This window comes from Neolamprologus multifasciatus, chromosome 7 (genome assembly GCF_963576455.1).
Source record: "Neolamprologus multifasciatus chromosome 7, fNeoMul1.2, whole genome shotgun sequence".
Classification (NCBI taxonomy): domain Eukaryota; kingdom Metazoa; phylum Chordata; class Actinopteri; order Cichliformes; family Cichlidae; genus Neolamprologus; species Neolamprologus multifasciatus.
The window spans coordinates 49,865,402-49,884,873 of record NC_140445.1 but is presented as its reverse complement, the minus strand read 5'-3'; the positions used below and the strand labels follow the sequence as shown (position 1 = coordinate 49,884,873).

General features: G+C 41.8%; 1 protein-coding gene across 1 annotated transcript in view; it reads right to left on the bottom strand.

The window, feature by feature from the left end:
• LOC146515234 (A disintegrin and metalloproteinase with thrombospondin motifs 20) overlaps window positions 1-19,472 on the bottom strand; it is a 79,858-nt gene that overhangs the window by 33,853 nt on the left and 26,533 nt on the right. Inside the window, exons 10-16 of the mRNA XM_085166780.1 lie at window positions 18,972-19,113; window positions 17,701-17,805; window positions 7,093-7,238; window positions 6,710-6,891; window positions 5,859-5,995; window positions 5,585-5,702; window positions 2,927-3,022 (exon numbers count right to left, since the gene is read on the bottom strand). Of these exons, the coding sequence (XP_085022906.1) occupies window positions 2,927-3,022; window positions 5,585-5,702; window positions 5,859-5,995; window positions 6,710-6,891; window positions 7,093-7,238; window positions 17,701-17,805; window positions 18,972-19,113 (926 nt within the window). The remainder of the gene's footprint in view (window positions 1-2,926; window positions 3,023-5,584; window positions 5,703-5,858; window positions 5,996-6,709; window positions 6,892-7,092; window positions 7,239-17,700; window positions 17,806-18,971; window positions 19,114-19,472) is intronic.

The following is a 19,472-nucleotide window of genomic DNA, read 5'->3' as shown; positions in this document are numbered from 1 at the left end:
TACATTTAAAGTAAACAGTCTGGCAGACAGCTGCCAACCTATTGTTCTGCCGTCCGAGGAGGTACCGTATGTTGAAACAGCGGTGACACCAAATTGCATTTATTTGGAGTCAGACTCTCTTCAGTGATTGACACTGGAGTGGAAACAAAGGATCTTCACTGACTGCAAATACACACAAATACCTAAATAACCACCTCTAAATTACAGTCTGTGAGTACATGCCAAAACAATGCATCTAATCAAGCCTAGTAAGAACTTTTGTTGTTTTGCATTTAAATCTGCAAGTTGCGCAATACCAAATAATCAGAGAGAATTGACAATGTTGTTGTTGTTGTTGTTGACAATGTTGCACGCAGATAACTTATGGCAACATATCACATATTTCTTATGCCTGACCAGAAGAATTTGTGCACTGTCCAGAATTGTGTATGCGTAAATGAAGAACAATGACGAAAAGACATTAATGTGCAATTTTCATTACACAAGGAAAAAGAAAAGAGCAAAGAAAAAGGGAGAAAGATTGATAGCACCCATGAGAGTAGCCAAATGAGAACGCAATTATGTTTATTTACTGAATTCAAAGTAGCACTCATTCAGAGCATACTCGGAGTACTGGCGACAGAGACGTCTGATGTTTCACCAGCTCTGAAAGGCTGTTCTTGACTCACGGCACAGCGCAAACGCTGTATTTACTAGAGATGGACCGATCCGATATTACATATCGGTATCGGTCCGATACTGACCCAAATTCCTGGATCGGATATCGGCGAGAAATAAAAAATGTAATCCGATCCATTAAATATCAAAAAAGCACCTCTCAAAACTTGCTACAAGGCGTAACCCGGCTCATAACCAGTGTGCATCACGTGATAGAGCGGCTGTGTGCTACCAAACCAGCATTTCATCTCCGAGGACGTTTTCCCAGAGAGAAGTAAAGCAAGTGTGTAAGTTCATCTCTGAATGTTTGTAAAGCATTCCCGCGTTAAGATTAACAACCAATATATGGAGCGACTGCCTCTCTCTCTCTCTCTCTCTCTCTCTCTCTCTCCTGCTGCTACTTCAAACGTGAAACTGATCAATGATCAGCTGATCGGCTTTTCTGTCGCGAGTCCGTCTCTCTTGTTTGTTTTTGGCCCACTTTGCACCAAAAGAGGAAACCAGCGGCTAAACAACAGCAGCATGTTTAAGTTTGATAAGCTGTTGTTAGAATTTATTTAATATTACTTTCTACACCAGGATCCTTTTCTATGCAGCTGACGGCTGGTAACTGTGCAGGGGCGGATCTAGCAAAGTTTAGCCAGGGGGGCCGATAGGGCATTAACAGGGAAAAGGGGGCACAAAGACATGCTTTTCTTTCTTATTCTCATTTAAAATGTCTAGCTTTTAATAAATAATTATCTGACTCTTACACCCAAAGTTTTAATCTGATGTAAAAAATATATATAAGTCCATTACTGTATATAGTAACTGTTAATTCTAATATACCCTAGTAAGCTATAGTACTTTTTCCTTTGGGAAGGTACCATCTGTGCAGTCTGCAATTTTGTTGAAGAAAGATGTTGAATCTATTTAATTATTCTTGAAAAATAATTTATTTCTGTGCATTTTCCTCCCTGCATCAAATTAAATTTGATTACATCGATTAAGCATCATGAGGTGGGGGGTGTGGGTGGTTCCCTATTTTTTTTTGCTGGGAGTTTGCAACCCTATTAGTTAGGTTGCTTAATATTTCTGCTAAGTACTCTTTAAAATACCAGAATAGGAAGGATGGAGCAGGTTTAAGTTTATTAGATTGGTATTGCTGAACTATGAAATATTTTGGGCGCAGTGTATTTTTTACATACAGGTATAACAGAATAGCTTTAGTGTTGTTATTTATTTAAACTTGAGTATAAACTTATACAAAATGCAGCAAGATATTAAAAAAAACTGTTTTATTGATTAAAAAACACTATATCGGATTCATATCGGTATCGGCAGATATCCAAATTTATGATATCGGTATCGATCGAGTGGTATCGTGCCATCTCTAGTATTTACACAATTTTTGTTTTTCAACCTGTTTCGTTGAAGGATTTTGAAATATTGTCACAATATACAAGTAATAAATGGAGAAAAATGGCGCCTAAACTTCAAAGCCACTGACACCCTTTTATGTCACCCTGATCTTCTCTAAACAAATTCCTCCATATTGCACCAGCTGAAGTGGCAAAACTGAAAGGGTGTTGCAAACACTGACCATATTTAATACAGACAGCACTCCCAGAATTGGCGGGGCAAAAGAGGTCCACCAGAAATTTCTTCTGACAATTGGAATTAAAACATCTTGAACACAACTTGATCCATCTGAAACATGGATGCCTGTACACTTTACAAAGGGGGCAAAAGAGCTTCTCTCTTCTCTTTTGCTTGTCTTTTTTCTTTTCCTGTGTCCTCCTCTTGCTCACATGCAAGCACAGAATAAGTCCATCTGACCCTAAAACCCTTTTTTCTACTTCCATGCAGCTCAAGCTCCACATGCATCTAATTAGCACTTATTGCTGCCTCATTTATCTTTCTCAGTGGTTGACACTCCATTTGCTTACCCTCAACCAACGCTCCTTACATTTCCTCGATATACGTGCTCAGTAAAAAAAGAGAAAAAAGTCCTTTTCCTTTCATTTTTGAAAACAGTTTGACAGTAACTTGGCTCGTTTCTCGAGTTCAACCCCTTTTTCATTAACATCTGCCTTTATTGCTCCGGGTCACCGAGTCAGCGCGGTTTATGGTCATGTTCGGGGTAATGGCATTGACCTATGAGATGAGAACCGAAGAAATGTAATGTATACATCTGACTGGTTTGGACTGCCACCGCATTCAGACTGAATGCTTTTAAATTTGACCTGGTGTTGCTTTAAAAACCACACCTTCTTACTGGTACACTCACCGAGGTAGTTGTCATCTTCTGGTTTTCCAGAGTAGCTGACCTGTTTGATATCAATGTTCATGGCTCCAGCTGGAATCCGAACCACTGTGTTGTAACCTAAAGAAGAAGAAAGAAACAAAACCAGGCAAACAAGAGACTGAGACCGTTTTTAAGAACTTTCAAGAGGGAAAAACGTAGCTACGATAACACCAATGCACTGAACACTCCCCACTGTGATTTCCATAATAGCTTCACTATGCTACACCAAATTCCTCTTAGGGAAGTTCCAACCACTAGGGATTTAAATGTCACACTTGGAAAAATACAAAAAAAAAAAAGTCTAGTCATCTCAAATAACCTGCAGGAGGCCCTGTTATAGTCTCAGAGGCCTGACCGTTAAATTATATGTAATTATTCCCTGGACTTACCTTTGGCCTGTAATTACTACACCAGGCCTGTTGTCCCATGATAAACTAACCAAGAAGGCGACTGAGCATGAGCAAGAGAAAGAGCCTGTGAAGACCAAAATATGATAACCGAGATGCAGGTATGAAGGTTTAACAACAAATTAAGCAAAACACAGAACCAGCGAGACCAAACTGGGACCAGAATTTGATGTGTCACATTTAGCTACTTTAATTTAACACAGATAGGAACTTTTAGATTAATATAAATATCCAAACTGCATTCATAATGAGCAGCTGTTTGGTGCAACCATTGTCTTGCACTTTTGGTCTCTCTGATAGACTGCCTTTAGTCTAATGTTTGCAACAGGTGGTGGAAAGGTAAACTAGGAGACGATTTAATATTTACTCATTTCCTTTTTCGTATAGGCTCAGCTTGGGAGTCACAAGTGAGAAGTGAAAGGAATAAAATACAAGAGGTGGGTTTGATGTGATCTGACAATTAGCCTGACACCTTAAGCCACTCGGGGGCAGCACTTGTTTTACATATCTTCTTCTCATCAGCCTTGTAGATCTCACACATTCATGCACGCAGACGTGTAGGTCTTTCTCTTTCTGTCTGTTAGTCTCGATTTGAAATGAGTTGTACCAAACAGAGATGACAGACAGTAAGGTTTTTTGCCTTGACACTTTTCACTCATAAAGATTTGCGTGAAACAAAACAAAAACCTCGCCAAAGTTGTCTTTTGAGTTCACTGTTACTGCTTTTCAGTGCTATGTCACATTCACTACCTAGAGCCACTTGGGGAACGATAAGCTCACAGGCCCACAGAAATACATCAGGAACAGCCAACACTAGTCCCTCCCTGAGGCTACGTGGTATCCCCTAGCTTAGCGACTGACCGCACACACAATCAGCCCTCACCACAGAGTGACCCAGAAAAGAATAGTAAATACAACACCCCGAGGTTAAAAAAAACAAACAAAAAAACTTGCACTTGTGGAATGATTTGGTTTACCTTGTACAGGCTACTTTCTGACACTAGCGAGAAGGAACACTATAAAGTATTTGCTTTGCTAAAGAAAATTAGCTTGTGTTTTTAATCCCTTAAGTATTTTGTGTACAGATTATTTTAATTTTAAGTAAAGAACATTGAGGAAACTTCAGTAAAAGGTGGATGGTGTGTGAGTTCTTGATTCACAATAACTATCAACAGTTAATGTAAGTGAGTCACCAATTCCTGTGTTTTAACACAGTTTTTGAAAGAATAATAATGTATTTGTGCTATTTAAAGTATTATCAGGCATTGGTGTTAGCTATAAAACATGTTTAATACAAATTGTACTGGGAACATAAATATATTTGTTTAAAGCAAAAGGAACCAGACTTATGCTTGACAGTTCATCATTTTGTGTCGGCTGGTGAAGAAGGATTAAGGGGGAAACTAAGTAAACACAATGAATGAAACGCGGACAAAAAAAGGAATAAATCAAGAGACATGAAAAGAAAAAGAATAAAAGGTTCAATGGCAAGAAGACAGGCTCAGACTCAAGACAGGAGCAGAGGGATATCCTGCCTGGGCTACACTCCCACTCCTTCTTTTTTCTTTTTGTCGTTCTTATGGTTAAGCCAGATTTCCAGGGCTGAGGTCAGTGCCTGATTTGGTTGAATACAGTCCTCAAACACTTTGCCACCCCTGAGCCAAAGGAGCGCAGAAAAAGGAAGATGGATAGAGATGCTAAAGTTGAGTGCCAAACTAGCACAGTACAAATGACAGAGGCCACACCCATAGCTTTTTATGCTAATGCTGGTCCTGTTTTACTGCCCAGACTTAAAAAGGATTGGATGCAATCAGCAGTTGGCCCACAGTGAGGCACTGCTTTAAGCACCACAGCTGAAAGGGGATGATGTCAGGTTCGTGTTTGCTATCAAAAGACCAGACCGAGTGACATGAACAAAGTTTGTAAAGCTTTAGAGCAAACTGCTTTCATGTATTTTTTTCCCCAAAATTTGTCCAAAGCATACATTGTTCTTCACATCAAGCTTAATATGTTAACCATAACCATACATGACATCAGTGCCTAATATGAACATATTGAATGTCAGTGTTGTAGCCACATATAACTAAAGGTCTTTCTAAGCTCGTCTATGTTTGCTGCATATACAATTTATAACAGCCTGTTTATTTGCAGAATGTGCTGACATACCGAATGTTTTGTGGAACAGTCAGTTATTAATGGACAGGGCGTGCAATCTGAGCTGAGAGGGACTTACCATACTGAGCATCATTGAAGGTACCTTCCAGAGTTTTGCACGATGAGTTGTCGCCGCCACACACGCCGCACTTGTCGTTCCTGGCCTTTGAGTTCAGCACGTGATCGCAGCCCGCTTGCTGCACAAGTGCAGAAGATAGAAAAGACAGAAATGTGTGCTTTAGAGTGAAGCTCCTGACAGCGCGCAACTAAGCTGAAGCTGACGGCGTCGGAGGGTATGTGAGCAAGTATTGCTTTGAGCGTAATCGGGAAAAACAAGGAGCACGCAGACGTACCCTGCAGAGGCCCTGCACACAGATGTCGTAAGTGTCTGGCCCGCACGGTGTGCCGTCGATGACACGGTCCTTCAGTTGATAGTATGCCGTAGTCCCAGCAACACAGCAAAAGAGCTTGCACCGATCCTTCATTAATACTCAAAGGATACAAAGAAAATAATTAAATTAAAATTCTGAGCAATAGAGATACATTTTCAGTGAAATCCTGCGAATGCTTATGAAACAAACTTTTTAACTTAAATATATTTACTTCTTTGTGACCCTCAGCAGACTCTTGCTTTATCTCTAATATTTAGATGGTATCTGACAGTGTACCCGCACCGGGGCTTGGCTTGTTCGCTAAAAGAATCACTTGCAGCAACTTTGCCAGATGGTAATCTCATGGGGCAGACTATCTAAGCAGGGCCTGACATACATCTGTAAGAGAAAGCTGCCAGGAAGTTCATATGGAAAGACTTTATGTTGCCCTTGATTAGTGTCAATTAAAAGTTTACTTAAGGACACCTTAAAAAAATACAGCTGTAGATTTTTTATCATACAGTCATCAATTTCTTCCCCTGCCATGTATTAAAATTCCGGCACATTAGATTCAAATGCAATGGCTGTGGAGGCGTCGCAACTTTGTAGGTCTTGGTCCTTGATTCTCTCGTACACACAATTGCGGATTTACAGATAAGTTTATTGACGTATTTGTGCAAATTGTGAGTAACTGGATGCAAACAAAGATCACTTTAAAAATGTGGGATGTGGTGTTTAAGGTGAACGTTTACGTAAAGTTAAAGCTACATGCGCAGTTGCATTTAAATAGTGTGTATTGCTGATGGTGTGGCTTGGATGCATGGTTTACTCACTGCCACTGTACTTGGGGACCCAGCGGACGGTGGGAGGTAGACCGTTGATGTTGAAGTGCTTGCCGTCAAACTGAGAGCACTGCTCTTCCCGGAAATCCTTCTGTCCTCGTGGGCATGGCTCAGTGTTGCAGGAGCGGAACTTCATTCTGCGACCCACACAGAACTTACCGCCGTTTCTGGGCCTACAACGACGGGAAAATTAACGATTACAGAGGCGCTACGCAAAGTTTGAATTTAAAGATCACATTAAGTGATCTTTAAATCACTTAATGTGTTTAAAGATCACATTAAGTGATCTTTAAACATGTTGTTCACATCCAAATCACAGTTATCGCACACATATTTGCACACTGACCGTCAATAACGATCTCATTATTTCTTACTCAGGCTTGTTGCAGTCTCTAGTGGTGCTTCTTGTTCCTCCACCACAGGACCTGGAGCAAACACTGTAGGGCCCCCAGGGACCCCACTCGCCATGGACTGGTTGCAGATCCAAATCTTTATTTACACACATCCCATGTCTGCAATACTGAAATGGAACACACACAAGCAAGAAGAGAGCATGTTAAAATGTATAAAAGCAACCCCTGCATTACTGAAGGCAACATAATCTAGTACAGCACACCTGGGCACAGTGTTCTTCTTCGCCATCTCAGTCATCTGCTTATTAGATCTTTAGTCCCACATGAGAAAATTGCATTTCCACAACACAATCGATAGCAAGAGGAAATTTAATGAACACAATGTCAATTTGACACTCACAAAAGTGGTTTAGTGTATCTCTAACCTGACCCCTGTATTCCAAACTTTCTATTTTATAAACCATCTTCGGAATTAAAAAACAAAATACAGGAACACAGAGCTTTCATGCAACAGACCCAATTATCCCACAAATAAGGCATCCAGTGTCAAGCAGTGTGTACCCGCTAAGCAACTTTTGCCAAAAAGAACTAATACCGCTTTCATAAGCAAAGCACAGCACGCACATTTCCCTTTGTGTGTAACCAAATCCTCCTCTCAGTGACTAAGATATCAGAGGGTCCTGTTCACAGAAAGAATGCAGGACAAGACGGCGTCTGTCTGGGTACGTAGCCCGCCGTCCGGGCACACAGGCGAGGGGAGCAGTGGCACCATGATAAGGAAACTCTAGAGTCGTGATAACAAGAGGAAGAAAGTTCATTACTAGCCTGACATCAGAAGCTCCTGCTCAGTTTTTTTTTATCCTTTAACCAGAAAAGGAAAACGTTCTTTCTGGACACCTCACAGTGTTTATTTTGACTGCACTCCGTTTGTCGGGAGCTTCATGTCCATCCTGTTACTCCCACCCCCAGCTCCGATCAGCTGAGAAATGAATCTACTATCTCTAATTTTTTTTCCACTACGAGGCATTTGATCCCCTGCGTCATGTTCTGAAGACTCATGAGTAAATGGAAACAAAACCGTGCAACATTTACTTCACTGGAATTTTATCATTTTAGCTCATTAGCCAGTGAGATCGGTCAATCAATCAGAGGTAGCTCCTGGGCAATGGCTGACCTGGCTAATTTCTGCTTTAATGCAAATTAACAACATGTATTCATTACCTCAGATGTACAAATGCAAAAGGGCATACACAAAACCACATGGAAGCAAGTACTATTTGGCTGCTTCTGCTATCCTGGCTTTGTTTGCATGTGTGTTTTACACACTTGTGGGTCTTTAATGATGGAGTGTAAAGTCTGTACACAATAGCAGGCAGGTGTTAAGAGCTGCAGGGTATGGACTAAACAAGCCACAAACATTTTCATAATCCGGGCCTAGTTTGAAGAATTCCCGGGCTCACTCCTCCTGAGTCCGAGTCAAGCGTAAATGCAAACTGAAGGCGCCGATAATTCTGTTGGAGCGCAAACAATGAATTAAGAAAAAAATCTAATGGAAAGCGCTGAAATGAATTTGATAAAGCATGCGCATTATTGGAAATAGTTTCCATGCCACAGAAAAAGGCAAACAGGTGCTGGACTTTGGAGCTCACCGAGTTCATCGAACTGTCAATGAAACACATTTAGGCAGTAAGTCCAAAAGCTTTCCTTTGTCACAGCAAATAGTTTCCCCTCCCCTTGCAGCCCCCCACGCTCAGCTTGAGGAGTGTCAGCCCAGACCTGAGCATCCCTTCTATACCTCTTCTCCAGGGCTACCCATCCCCCCTTATCCCCTCACGGTGAATTGCAAAGGCCGAGCGGAGACCACCAGAGTGCAGACAGGCAGCAGGACCCAAGGAGCTGTCAAACACAAGGCTGACTGTCTGTCACAGAGGACCACGGACTGTGTAAGCCTCTGAGGCATTCCACTATCCATGCTGGCACCCTCTGTTTACATCCGTTTTGTTTGGCCTGAAAAGGTGATGTGGTGAAAAAAAGAAAGGAGGAATGGGGGGGGGGGAGTGGAAACAAAAAAAAAGAAAAAAAAAAAACACACGTATTAGTGCGCAAATGTGAATGTGTATTAAGTGTTAAGAATGACTGCTTAGGGTCTGAAGGCATCTGGGATCCACACTCAGTTCCAATTAGCTTCCTACCAAAGAGCATATACACATTTGGAAAACACTGAAATAAAAAGGCGCATTTGGCAAAGCCCAAGTACCCATTAAGGACACCAGGCGAGCCTCTTTTTGCTAAAAAGATTGTCAAATTTTGACCTCAGCTGGGAATGTGTTGAAACACTTGGAGGTCCCGTGAGAGAAACCCGTTTAGCTGTGACTAGCATGTGTTTCAAATTAGAAATTTCACAAAGGTACAAGCTAACTTACCAGCTCATATGAAAGTATGCATATGTGCATACACCTATATTGCATGCATGTATATATATAGATCATGCAAGCTGAAATATACCCAATACCTTTGCCTCTTGGCTCTCAATCAATAAAGATTATGAGTAGCCCATGGAGTCACAGAGAGCAGTTACCAGCATGCTAACTCAAACAGTGAAAATAGTAAGGACAGCAGCATCTGCTCTGAGCACCTCAGCTGCTTTGGAAGTTAGCGCCCTGTAATTGCCAGGAAACTGTTGCAGAGAGCGCCTCATTTCTGAACCCAAGCCATACATCACAAGAGGAATGAGAAGGTAGAGGACTGATTTAAAAAGCACTCCACTCTTTCATTTTAACACGGCCATTTCCAAAAGTCATCACCTTTCATGCTGGCGGTGCCTTTCTCATGCCTCTGGGTTAGGAGTTCACCTCGGATGGTTGGGGGTTTGTGTATTGTCTCCAGCAGCTGTGAGCCCCCTTTCCTCCCAACAATGCAAAATTAAAACAGACTGCCATCTTAGAAATGCTAGAAACATCTGGAGCAACCCCTCAAATTGCGACGGCATGGACCACCGCTGTTAATTTTCAATATGGCGTCATTTCGTTTTACGTGTTTTATCGCTTGACCTGGAGGTGAGGGAAGCTGTAGAGGCTATCAAGCCATGAAAACATAGGATCATCTGCAGCACTTCCATTTGCTGGCCGTGGGACTGGAAATCAGTCACCTTACAGCTGCTTTTACAGAGTGGATACACACAGACTCATTTTTTAGCCCATGCATGTGTTTTCACTGTCAGTTCCTCCTCTTTGGCCGTGTCTTAAAAGACCATAAGACAAGACAGAGAAATGAGAAGACACAGAGGAAGGTGTGTGGCAGACAACAGGAGAAACAACAACCTCTAAATTTATCTCCTCTTTGCTTCCTGTCCTCATTTGCCACCTCACTGTGGTCTCCGTCTTTCCGAGGAGTGTAAGAAACATTTCCATAATAAAAAAGGATTGATGATTGATAATTTTAGTAAATTGATCACCATTTTTGAGAAAAAACCCTTTAAATATAAACCCAATCTGTGATTAGAACTTAACACCAGAACTGAGCAAAGCCACAATGTTACAATGCCACTCAAAGGTATAAAAGTATACAATACCATTTGCTGTTTGATCCCGACAGACCCTGTGTCCAGGTAACAACCAGTCACACTCATGCAGCTGTTGTGTATATGTGTGTTTTCATGTGCCATTATGGCAAAATGTGGTCACAGAAAAACTGCAGGTGGATCTACCAGCGAGTGGTCAAATGTTCATGACTTTGGACAGGCACTACTAAAACAAAGATCTATGCAAGACACACTTTTGTGCGGTCTTCCATAGTTGGCTGTGATACTGTTCTCAAACCAATGACTAGTAAGTGCTTACCTATATATGTGCTCACCTAGTTTTAGATATACAATTACACAATCTACATACAAATGCAAAAAAGGTTCCTGCAAACTGCTGTAACAAACAAGCTCAACTTCAGACTCTTTTTGCTCAGCAGCATGCATCTGTGTGAGCAAAAATAGATCAGGTAAACTTACCAAACAACAGACAGGCACAGTCAGCAATTATTTGTTTATTGGTTATTTTTAACAAAGTTAAGCTCAAACATCCTCAGGAAGTGGTGGAGACTGCAAATATATTCGTTAGGCACATATGTTAACTCTAAATGAATGCTTATGTTGGGTCGTTGTAAGACGTGTAAAGAGACAACTGCTTGCTAACAAGTTAGCCAAATACATTATTGTGTACGTCAGTGTGGTTCAGAGAGAATACTCTCATAAGTATCTCCCTGAACCATCCTTGTACAAGCCAGGGAGGGTTGACTGGCAAAATGACTGCACACTGACTAATCAACATGTCTCTTCTTATAGTTACATCCTGGGACTGTGAGGACTCTCATACTTGGAATGTAACACAGAGCATCCATAGGCTTTGAGTCCTGCTCAAGCAAGAAAAGCTTGTTTAAGTTTGATCCACTGGAGCACATGTGTATCAAACAAAGTATTTGAGCTATTGTGTTTGCAGAAATAACGACACACAAACTCGACCAAAAACATGACCTCCTCTTGAGGTAATAAAGGCTTTCTACGTTAAGTCTGTGCTTGGGCTTGTGCAGGAAGTGGGTTCACTGCTACAGTCGGATGCTGTGTTTTCAGCTTCTTGCTGTTGTCCTATTATCTTGTAACTCTTTCCAAGTTCCACTGAATATATCGCCTTTCACACAGTGACGGGTTTAAATGTCACCACACTATACCGTAATCAAGCAAATACACATGCAATGAAAGCTCCACTCAGTGGTTTCCGGACACAGAATTTCAATCAGTAAACTGCACGAATGCGAAAACAACAATCCTCTTGTTACCCCAAACCCACAGATATGTCTGCGATGATAGCAAATCAAAGTGGCAACATCCTGCAAATACCCAGAGATTAGCTGAGAGTAACACTGATACTGGCCTCGCAATCCCCATGCAGACGTGCATGCTCGCACAAGACTGCACACAAACGCGCTGCCTGTCCCGGCATCGTACAACAAGTCTGTCAAGCTGCCAGCGGAGATCCAGCCAACACTCATCGCCTCCGCCAGCATACTCCATTCTGCCCCGGCTTCACTTTTCAAGACCCCACTATCTCAACTCTAAATGGCTGAAACCAGAGCGGGTCGTCATTCTTTTCCAAACAAGATTCTGGAAATCAAAAGCAACTTCCTGTTTCTTAATTTACACTAATTGTTCATTTAAGCCACGAACAAGAGTATGTGGAAATCTTTCTTTCAAATATTTCACACACTAAAAACTTGGCTAGCAGCCACCACATGAAATAAATTTAAAAAACTAATTCATTGAATACTTTATCATTTCTTGCTGAGATGCTTTAGGTCAAAACCTTCATCCAAAAAAAAATAAAAAATAGAGCCAGCTTAAGCTCTGTTGCCTCTCTTTTGCCCTTCTGCCACCCACTGAGCCACAACGTGGTGAGAAGCAGCACTGGGATCTTCAAAGGGTAGGATACTGATACAAGGCCAAGCAGCCCTGCACTTCGGCTTGACACTTATTGACCATGCAGGCTGGCCCCTAATCTATGCACACACAAAGACACATAGTTGCATGCACACATCTACACATGTGCATCTGCTCACACTTAAAAACAGGTACTTCTCCAATAAACGCACACATTGAAGCACACAATTAAAACACACACGCAAACAGTCGCAGCCAGGCGTGAAAGCGGCATCCTTTTGAAGGGTGAGGGGACTGAAACGGGGAAGGGCAAGAAAAGAGAGGATGGAGGGGGAAGGAGGGAGGAAGAGTGGTGGTGGTATTTATAGACAACAAGTGATGGGATGCCCTCGTTAGCGCACGGCCCACTGAGCCAGATGACAGACGCAGCGGCCACGAGGTCATGTGACCGCATTACTCACTTCGGCACCCAGTGAAAGCAAAAGATGGGGAAGGAGGGTGGGAGGGAGACAAAAAGGCAGGATTGGAGATATTCAGAGAAGAAGGGAACAGAGAGAGAGACAGAGAGAAAACTACCCATGAACCCTGCACTGCCCAATGCCCTGATTTAACTGAGCAGTATACAAACAAAGTTTTTCTCCACCTCCCTCTTTCATTTACAGGACATGCTACTCTCCCACTATTTGAGGCACTGACCTCAATTACCCAATGTGGTCAAAACTTTGTTTCATAACTGGAGAGAGCAAAACTTCTTCCCAAAAAGCACAGAAGCGCAAGAGGGAAAATTAGTTTATGAGATTCATTCATTCATTCATTCATTTATTTATTCATTTCAGGCACAACAAAATACATATATTGAACATAAAGTGCACAAAACAAAAAACAAAAATTACCTGAAAAGGAGTGGGACGAAGAACACTTATTAAATCCCACCCCTATACTCACTCATCAACAAAAAAGCAAGCAAGCATCTCCATGGCAGCTCGCAACAACAATTAGAACCATCATAACTAAATACAGAATATATAATAATTATAAATTGCGTTACCACAGGTAACAGGCAATAATAATTACATAGTGACAAACACACATACATACATATATATCTACACACACATACATACATACACACTTTTTTTATTTTTTTTTGGAATCCATACCAGCAATGGTAAGAGAACAGACATTACAGAGCACACTAAAACCATCATTGAGTATACTGTGACCAGACCAACTGTTTGTAGAGGAATTTAAATCTGTGAATATTTTTGCATTGTTTCAGTTGTAAACTCAGACTGTTCCAGATTTTCACACCACATACAGACACACAAAAACCTTTACGGGTTGTTCGAGTTCTGGGTAATTTGAATTCCCCGAAGCCTCTCACATTATAAACCCTTTCTCGAATTTCAAATATAATTTGTAAATTTGTAGGTAGAAGTTTATTAAAGGCTTTGTATGACATGAAATCGCTCAGAACGCCACAGTAAGAAACAAAACACGTATCTGAAAAGAGCTGGGATCCTCAGTCCCCCAAACCCCCCCATCCGACCCCTATCCCAGAGACATAGCTGCAATCCTACGAGTCTGACAGCTAAAAGCCAAGAAGCCATGAGGGTCTGAGGCCCGTGCAGAGCCTAACACTTGAACCTAACCGCGGACCAACGCAAAAGCAGAACCAAGACATGTAAAGAAGGAACAATGCAATTCTGACACAAAAGAATGAAGACGAGTCATCTGGGCATGCAGATTATCAGACTTTAAACATGCTCAAAGACACACAAGCACACCCCACTCAGACACCACATTAAAGAGCACTTGTGTGGGCAGGTGAGCGTTGGTGTAGGGTCCCCTGCTCTTTCAACTAACGCCACTTCAAAGAGCACCCTGCATGAAGATGAATCTGGGCCTCGGCACCACAAACAAAGGTGGTGCCACTGCTGACGCACACGCAGGCAGAAATGAAAGAACATTTTTCTTTGATTTGTTATTCCAGAAAAAAAGAAAAGGAGAAAACATTCAGTGAGCAGCAGTTCTCTTGGTGAAAGTGCTTTGTTTGATACCAGAGGTCAGAGGAGAATGGCCAAGCTGCTTCGAGCTGACAGGAAGGCGACAGTAACTCAACCACTCATTACGTCCAAGGTATGCAAAAGAGCATCACTGAACAGAAAACATGTGGAACCCTTGAAACAGATGGGCTACAGCTAGAGTTGGATGTCTCAAGACCGGTCTTGGTCTCGAGACTGGTCACAAGACCACTTTTACATGGTCTTGGTCTTGTCTTGGTCTCGCTGTCTCGGTCTTGCTGTCTCAGATCGACATAGTGGTCGGGAGATTTGAAGTCAACAGTATCCATGACACACAACGTTACGTTCGATAATGTCTCATGCGCAAAAGCATCAGCTCTAAGAGCCGTAATTAGAGAGTGCTTTGTAGTGAATCGATCGGGGGCGATCGTGGCTCAAGAGTTGGGTGTTCGTCTTGTAATCGGAAGGTTGCCCTTTCGAGCCCCGGCTCGGACAGTCTCGGTCGTTGTGTCCGTGGGCAAGACACTTCACCTACCGCCTACTGGTGTTGGCCAGAGGGGCCGATGGCGCGATATGGCAGCCTCGCCTCTGTCAGTCTGCCCCAGGGCAGCTGTGGCTACAAACTGTAGCTTGCCTCCACCAGTGTGTGAATGTGAGAGTGAATGAATAGTGGTATTGTAAAGCGCTTTGAGGGCCCCGAAAAGCGCTATATAAATGCAATCTATTATTATTATTGTTATTATTATTATTATTAATCAGAAGAGTCGACTCCCATTGAGCGAGAGCCGGCTCCTCACTTAATTTCCTTTCCCTGCTCAGCTCTCACACAGTGGCTCAGCTATGCTCCAATTCCTCCATATTGTGGCCAATCACATGCGAGGATATAGGATAATATCATTATGTGAAAAGAAGAGAGGGTGAGAGACGCGGCAGTCAAGTGGAGTGTGCGTCTGTCCTCTCAGTAAGTGAGTGAGACAGTAGACAGCGGTGAAGAGGGCTGTGCGAGTGCATCGCAAAAACACATAAATATGCCTGACACCCGTAAACGAAGCAGCATCTGGCTGCAGTTTAAAGACTTTTTTTGTCTCGTCTCGACTTTGTCTTGGTCTTGTCTTGGTCTCGATACCCTCTGGTCTTGGTATTGTCTTGGTCTTAGTTTAGGCGGACTTGACTAAAAGTCTAGCTACAACAAAAGAAGACCACAGCGGGACCTGTAAGTCTCCGATTAGGAAACTGAACTTTGCACAGTTTCATCAAAGTGGAACAATAGATGATTGGAAAAACCTGGGTTATTTGTTGCTGACCATATTCATCCCTTTATGACCACAGTGCACCCAGTATATCACTGAGTTCACTGTACTCAAATAGTCTCCACAGTCACCTGATCTCGGCCCAATAGAGCACCGCCGGGATGTAATGGAACAGGAGATTTGCTTTATGTGTGTGATGCTGTCATGTCAACATCAATCAAATAGTTTCCAGTGGTTTCCAGTACTTCATACCTACAAAAGTGGCCTGAAAGAGCATGTGTCTAGATTTATTACCTATGACAATGTAGGCAAGGTGGTATCTTAGACATTTAGCTCAAGGCAGTGTATGCCTACATAGTGATTCATAAAGTGGCAAGTGGACAGAGTGATCAAAGAAATTTTGAATTTGAAATAGAAATTAGTTGTGGAAGGTCAGATTAAACCGCAGCTAAATCTGGTTAAAATGTAACTATACATGATATGCATACAGTATATTTCACTGTGAAGTAGTTTCTTGTAAAATGCTGTTATGCATAACTGTTGAGAATAAAAACCTGACTTGATATAAGATTGTATGCTAGTCTCTTTAAACCTTAAATTAATTCTGATATAGACTAGTCTCCACTAAAGATCAGGCATAAGTGGTAATCTAGCTAAATCTGCTCCAGTGGGATTAAGCGGTTGAATCTTAATAAAGCAAACCTGTGTGCGATTGAACTCTATGTGTTTCTCCCACATTCAGGTCGAGAGCAGTATGGGAGCTACAATCCCAGGACCATTACTGTTTAGTCTGGTTGTTGTAGTTGGATTAAGATGTTAGCCATCCCCTGTTAACCTTTCTTCGCTAGACTGGGCTGATCCAGGACCTAACATGGTGAGGAGGGAGATAGAGCAAGATGAAAGGATACAAGGGATACATGGGTCCACACTACAAGACTGCTAGAGGGCATAAGGTTAAGGAGAAAAAGAGAGCCCTCCTTCTCTCACTCCCTCTCTTTCCTCCTCTCCAGCATGTTTTGAATGCTAAACACCAGCCCACCATAACAGCCTCCTTCACCTCCTCCTTGCTTTCCTCAGCCCTCTCCTCCCCACCTCCTGCCCAGCAGAATCACTGATGTGAGGTCTTTTGTGAGAGCGCTGGCTGGCCTCAGACTGGCTCTGTTACGGTCTGACCACTGACCCAATCACCCGCCTTTTAAAGAGGTTTTGGGGTCGTGGGTTCACAACAAGGTGACTCAACTGTGAACGGCGGTCGGCATCCTTTTTCAAAGGGCCCATGTATTTACCTTTCCCTATCAGGGCTCTCTCTCCCTCTTTTCTTTACATTTTTGTTTTATTCTTTTTCACCCCTTTCTCCACATATCTTAAGTAACTGACCCGTCTCAGGCCTAATTAGCATAGCATCCCAGAGCGAGGGGAACACTAAGGCTAATGGGGGGGTTGGGTCTCTGTAAAACACTTAGAGTACAGCTTCAAGTTTCTAACAAGGACCATCACCTGAACCCACTCGAGCACAATCAATGTGGCGACAGCATAGTAATATATGATAAATTATTCCTTTTTCTTGGCGGAGGAAATGAACTAGCAGGGAAAGGCATCATGATTCAAAACAGAACTCCATTAGAGGTTTGGCTTGTGTCATTAATTTAAATGCACTGACAGAAATATCACATTGTTAGCCTTTACTGCATCACAATAATTAATCATGTCCATTTACTAGATGAGAGACATGTGTTTTCCTTCCGCTGTGCAAGAAGGTGGAAAAAATTCCACCTTGGAGTTCAGTGCTCAACGACTGTTTTTTGTGCCGCGGCATTATCTACACCTACATTCTCAAGTTGGCAATTCTTGAATATCAGCTGGGACACCCTAAGTGTGTTCCTTAAAATTGTTAGCATTTTTGGTGTAGATGATTTCACATAATGAGACTTACCATTCCATGTCCACAGTCAGTGCCATCAGCGAGTGGCATGTGCTGTGTACGGCACCCTTTGTGGTCCCCCTCTGCACTCGTACACCACAGCCTCTTGCACTGTTTCTGTGGGGGAAAATAAACAAACGCAAGCAGTAAATCCTTTGGGAATTAACAGGAAAAGAGCTTTTCTGTGATGTGAATATCCTGCAAGGCGTTAAAGCATGTACAAAACCCCTCTTATGCCAAAATATTTTTTTCAACAACACTGAATAACAGAAGAAATAATTGCTCCAGCCATATTGGTCTTACATAAGAGGGATAAAGCATGTGGTTGTAGTCCCAGTATATTAACGGAATTCTACAAACATTTCAATCCAAGCAGCTGGTAGTCGACTTTTTCTGATTCCCCGTTCGGTCAGTGTAAAGAAGTTTGACCCCATAATGGCAAGTCTATCATATTTGATACATGAGTTTTTAAGACCTCTACATCAACAGTGTGATTCATTTTCTCCTGAAATGCCTGATATATACTATGAGACAGTAGCAGTATGCTACTATGAGCAATTAAATCACACTAAAATGAAGAACGTAGCAAAAATGATACGAATTAAAACTCAATTATGCAAAGTGATATTTAGTTTCCTTGTTTTAATTTGTCAGGAGGTTCAATTAACACTACAGTTTTCTCCTGTTTACTTCATGGTTCAGGCTTTAAGGGGTTAACTACTCAATGAATCCCTCAGATATCTTAATATAAGAACGAAGATGTGCAATTTTAACAGTTTTTCTACATGATAAATAAATGCTGCTGTAGTAAATGGAAGATATATGACAGTAAGAAATAATCATAAGAAATAAGTGTGTAAAATTACAGAAATAATATGTGGTAGCTCCTTAAAACACACCGTAACAAAGTTTTGTTCATTCACAGAAAAGTCCTTGTTTACCTTTTTCCTCTTTTTTTTTTAACTATACTACTACAAAACTATAATAGTGAGAAAACAGGAAGTTTTTACATCTTACTTAGGTTTGAGTAATAAGAATGACCATGTCGGAGTTTCAGTAACAAAAGCTAGAAGTTCAAATAAATTCAGTTAATAGTCCAAAAATTAAGCCCTGCTTCAAATGTTTTGGCCCAGGTGTCCAGTGGGTCAGATTGGAGCCTTCGGTGGGTCAGTTTTGGATCCTTGGCCTTATTTTTGTCCCCTCAAATGTTTCAGGTAAAGAAATGTTTCACTTTCATTTTTTACCATGGCTTTTTAATCTATTTTGATAGCAAGACAACGTACCAAGTAAGGACAAATTTGGGAACCGGGACCAAACATCAGTTCACACTGTCTGTTGGCATTGTAGAGCTGACCAGGGAGGAGGGTTGGCATGTCATATGTTCTGCCCACAGGCTCATCAAGGAGGCACTCCCCATAGCCGGTGCTAAAAAATTAAATAACGAAATAAAGAAATTCAAAACAAATCATGTACACATTCAACAGGCAGACTTTCACAGTACAGAATTCTTCATAACAATGTAGTAATTTCAACCCTAAAATGTATCAGCACACTTCATCTCTTTCATAAAAGCAAGGTAAACATCTCTGTGTCACTGTCTGTGATCATCCACAGATGTGTTTTCCTTGTGGGTGGTCTGTAACGTTACCGAGGAGAGAGACTGATACCGCCTCCCCCTTAAAAGCCTAATAGCAAACGCTGTCACTGTGAAACTGGAGTTAGGCGCCACAGACTGAATAAAACAGTATTTTGATGGAGACAAAAAAAGGGATCTGCTTACTGAT